At 31.1% G+C, this 4,230-nt stretch overlaps 1 protein-coding gene across 1 annotated transcript in view; it reads left to right on the forward strand.

The window, feature by feature from the left end:
• Positions 1-4,230, forward strand: part of LOC106462744 (H(+)/Cl(-) exchange transporter 7-like) — a 172,582-nt gene that overhangs the window by 74,433 nt on the left and 93,919 nt on the right. Inside the window, exon 11 of the mRNA XM_022390078.1 lies at positions 3,007-3,145. Within this exon, the coding sequence (XP_022245786.1) occupies positions 3,007-3,145 (139 nt within the window). The remainder of the gene's footprint in view (positions 1-3,006; positions 3,146-4,230) is intronic.

A 4,230-nucleotide genomic window follows, 5' to 3' on the forward strand; every position in this document is an offset into this window, starting at 1 on the left:
ATGATGACATGCTAAGAGAAAATGTAGTCACATGGGTTACACTAGTGGAAATTCAGGATTTTTTAGAATATTGCCTTGTAGAATTAAGACCTTAAAACTTGTATACTATTAAAATATGGATTATTAGCTAAGATTTTATGCCATTCTAATTGGTATAACATAAACAAAAAATAGTTTAATAAAATTTTGAATGTAAGACACTAAAACCTTGTGTCATGAGCAGTAAAGGATACCCGTTGCAAAAGGTTTAATACTTTCTTTCTTGTTTAAGCTAACCCGAACATTGTAAGATTAAAACTAGTCCTATTCTAAAGACATGCTCAAAATTATCCTCATTACTACAACACTTTGAATCAGCTCTACAGTACAGAAGTGAATAGTGCACCAATGGCTTCCACTTCAAATATATCCTAGAACTCTTGGGTGAAAGTGATGATTTCTAGTGCAGGTAACATTTTTTATGAACATAAGTTATGTGCCATGAGACTACTTAGTAATTGAATTTGGAATTTTAGAAAATTATATTTTGATTATAATTTCCCATTAAGGAAATAATCAATCTTGAATGTTATAATTTAATTAAAGAAGAACTTGTCATATCCTTTAGTTGTAATTATAAAATGTAGTGTCAGACCACATTTGTTAGAGAAGATCTTAAAAAGATGTATGCAATGAAAAAGTTTCAGATTTACTTGTTTGTGAGAAGTAGGTCAAATAAGTATAAATTTTTAACAACAGTATATGGTGATAAATAATTTTTGTTATTGGCATAAAGATTTTGTGAAATAGAATTTTTTGGGGCATTTTTAATGAATGTAACCTTTATTATATATTTTTATTCACTTGCTTCTTGTGGTGTATTTTACATGCTTAACGTTTACAATTACATCCTCATTCAATTGATGTAGTTTGGTGAAAGAGGTTGCTGATGCCAAAACAGTGGTCTTGCTTAAGTGTTGGTTGGTGTAATCCAATGATGAGCCATTTCCAGAATGTGATGTTGGTCCCAGTTTATAATATCTTTTGTAATTATGGTCTGCTAAATGCTGATTTTTCTGGATATGTTGGTGTAGTTGCATCTTGATGTTTTTCTGTTTTTGTTCTGTGGTTTGACCTGTTTTAAAATGCACATCTACAAGAATATGGTATTTTGTAGATGATTTCTTTTTGTTTTTATTTGTTGATAGGTTGATTCATTCTCATTAGTGTGTTTTGGAGGTTTTATCAAGATTTGAAATGAATCTTTATGTTGAACTTGTGACATAACCTCTTGAGTTTCTTTCCTAACTTAGGGGTCTATGATAAAATAATATAGAGGTTGCAGTCCCAAAGCCTCTTTTAGATCCTAGAAATTTGCTATTTTAGTAGCTCAAGTCCTAGGATGCTATCTGGGATTCTTAATCTGTTGTTTAATTACCTTCTATTTTGTATTTATCAAAAATCATTAAATTAACTGTTTCTTATCTACGTTAAATGATTAAAAAGTAGTGAGGACACTGGATATTGTGTAGAATTTTAAACATTTGCATGAATAGATTTGTCATTGAAATTATCTTACTTTATGAGTGTTTGAATTGCATCCTATTTGTATGTGCATCTGACTGCATCACCATATTCCAGTAAGAAAGGTTCTTCAATATCCAGAGTGTAAGCAATATAAACTTGAGCACAGACAGCTTTGTTTGGTTTAATGAAGATTAATCAAGAAACTACATTGGTTTAACATTTTCTTACAGTTTCATTAAGTATCACTATTGTAGAAAGAAAACAATTAAGGGATAACACTTACATGCTTTTTCCAGAATGGGTTAATATATTCCCTAAAATACTGGAATCCTTATTTTATAAACCCCTAGATTTGTGACCCCAAGCTGGGAACTACAGACAAAGCTCATCATTTTGAAAATCAGGATAATTAAAGTATTCCTGTACATCAAACTACACTATCCCTACACTGAACAGCTTTGACATCAGTAACCTATGAACAATTTCTCTCACCAAACAACACAGAATAGATGATGTTATCACACAATATCAGATATGCATACTTACATAGAGAAACAAGTACAAAGGAAGGAACTCTGTCACAGGACTGCACTAACCACCAAAGAAACAATTCACAACTTTGACCTCAGTATAGAAGTAGAAACATCACCCCATTTTACAAATGGACAGGTGCAGTCCATTAAAGCCAAATACTGCAACTTGATGAGTTTTTATGTTTTGAACAGTTTCTTTATTATTATTTCTTGTCTTCATGTTTTTATATTTTTGACCTGGCATGGCCAGGTGGTTATGGCACTTGATTCGCAATCTGTGGATTCTTGGTTCGAATCCCTATCCTGCCAAATGTACATGCCCTTTTAGCCATGGGGCATTATAATGTGATGGTCAATCACATTATTCATTGGTAAAAGAGTAGCCCAAGGGTTGGCAGTGGGTTGTGATGGCTAGCTGCCTTCCCTCTAGTCTTTCACTGCTCAGTTAGGGATGGCTAGTGCAGATAACCCTCGTGGAGATTTGTGCAAAATTCAAAACAAACCCTGTTTTTTTAACTACTCCCTTTATAAATGTCATGTATGATATGCTAAATAATCACCAGATACATATGATGAAGAAAGGATATTCTTTTCGAAGCTATTAAGCTTGAGAGAGGGGTCTTTTTAACTTATATAATTAGAATGAATAAAATCACTTAAGGTTTATTATGATATTCTATATTCCTTATGTCTTTGAAAATATTTTTACTTTTCTCAAAAGAAAGAAAAAATATTTGAAATGAAATTGCATACATAGGTCTTCATCCAAATGAAGACTTAATAAAAATAACTTTGAATAATCAATTCCTAAAAGTACATCTTAAAGACTAGGTTTTGCATTGTTGAAAAATAAATGTTACAGTGTTGATCATTTTGATTCTTGAAAATAATTAAGTTAACCTTCTACATCATATATAACAGATATTTAGTCAGTTTAACTGACTGACTTATATTTCATCATTCCAAGGTACCTATATTTGAAATGGCTTCAAGTTACAGAAGCTTCACTTGTAGCCATGATGACAGCAACAGTTGGATTCACCATGATATATTTTTCATGGGATTGTCAAGTGTTAGGAAGTGATCCAGTTGAGTATGCACTTCAGGTAAATCTCAGGGAATTGTTCTATTTACTCAACAATTTTCAGCTTTATTACCTAATAACTAGAGCTGCAAACAGAAAAGTAAGAGTTTATTTTATTATTATAGATTATTTTATACTTAATTAAACATTGTCTAAGTTGATCATCCTTATTGCTCTTGTTAGCTAACTTGAAATTCATCCCAACCATATTCCACTTTCCTAATGAAAACTCTTGACCCTACAGATACTGATCAAATCAATAGATTATTAGCAAAGCAATAGGCTTAATGATAGAACTTCCAGTATTTTATGTAACACAATTCACAGTACTGTCTGTTGCATTAACCCTTTTGAAAAGGGTCATGGGTGAAAGGCCATGCCATCTCGTTTCTTGATTTGCATTCAAAATTTTATTGAACTACTATTTCGTGAACTTGTGTCAATAAGTTTAGTATTAAACTGTATATTATATTTAAAGCTTTAGTACTATACATTACTCAATTTCTTAATTTAAAAGTAAATATTAAAAAACACAGATAAACATCAATTTTTGTATGTCACGTGGTAAGTTGAATGAAGCACTGGTTCAAATTAGATGTTTGTGAAGTCAAAATATTAAGTCTATAGTTTCGTATGATTTAGAAACTCAAATTACAGATATTGACAAGCTAGAATATAAAATAAGAAGGTCTTATCTTTTCTATTTGCTAAGATATTGCTCATGTAATAAATCAAACACAGTGGCACCCAGCTCACTGCTTTCCATTTTTGGAAATGCTCCCGTATATACACTTACTTCAATATTTTACATGTGAATGACCAATCGAAAGCTCAGAATGTCCCCCTTGTGGCTTTCCCAACAGTTTTAATGGGCTTGGATGCCATTTCTTTCTTTTGAACGGATATTTCAAGGAGGTAGGGTGTGTCTTTAGTCTACTCAAAATTTAATATTTTTTTAGAGTAAAATACATTTTAGTTTCTGAGTTTGATAAATAATAGTGGAATTCTATGGTATTGATGTAGTAATTTATGATTTTTAGTTATTCAAATATATATATATAAAACCTAAAAATATTATTTTGTTTCATATCCTCCACATGCAAAATT

The sequence above is a fragment of the Limulus polyphemus genome, unplaced genomic scaffold (assembly GCF_000517525.1).
Source record: "Limulus polyphemus unplaced genomic scaffold, Limulus_polyphemus-2.1.2 Scaffold1238, whole genome shotgun sequence".
Lineage (NCBI taxonomy): Eukaryota > Metazoa > Arthropoda > Merostomata > Xiphosura > Limulidae > Limulus > Limulus polyphemus.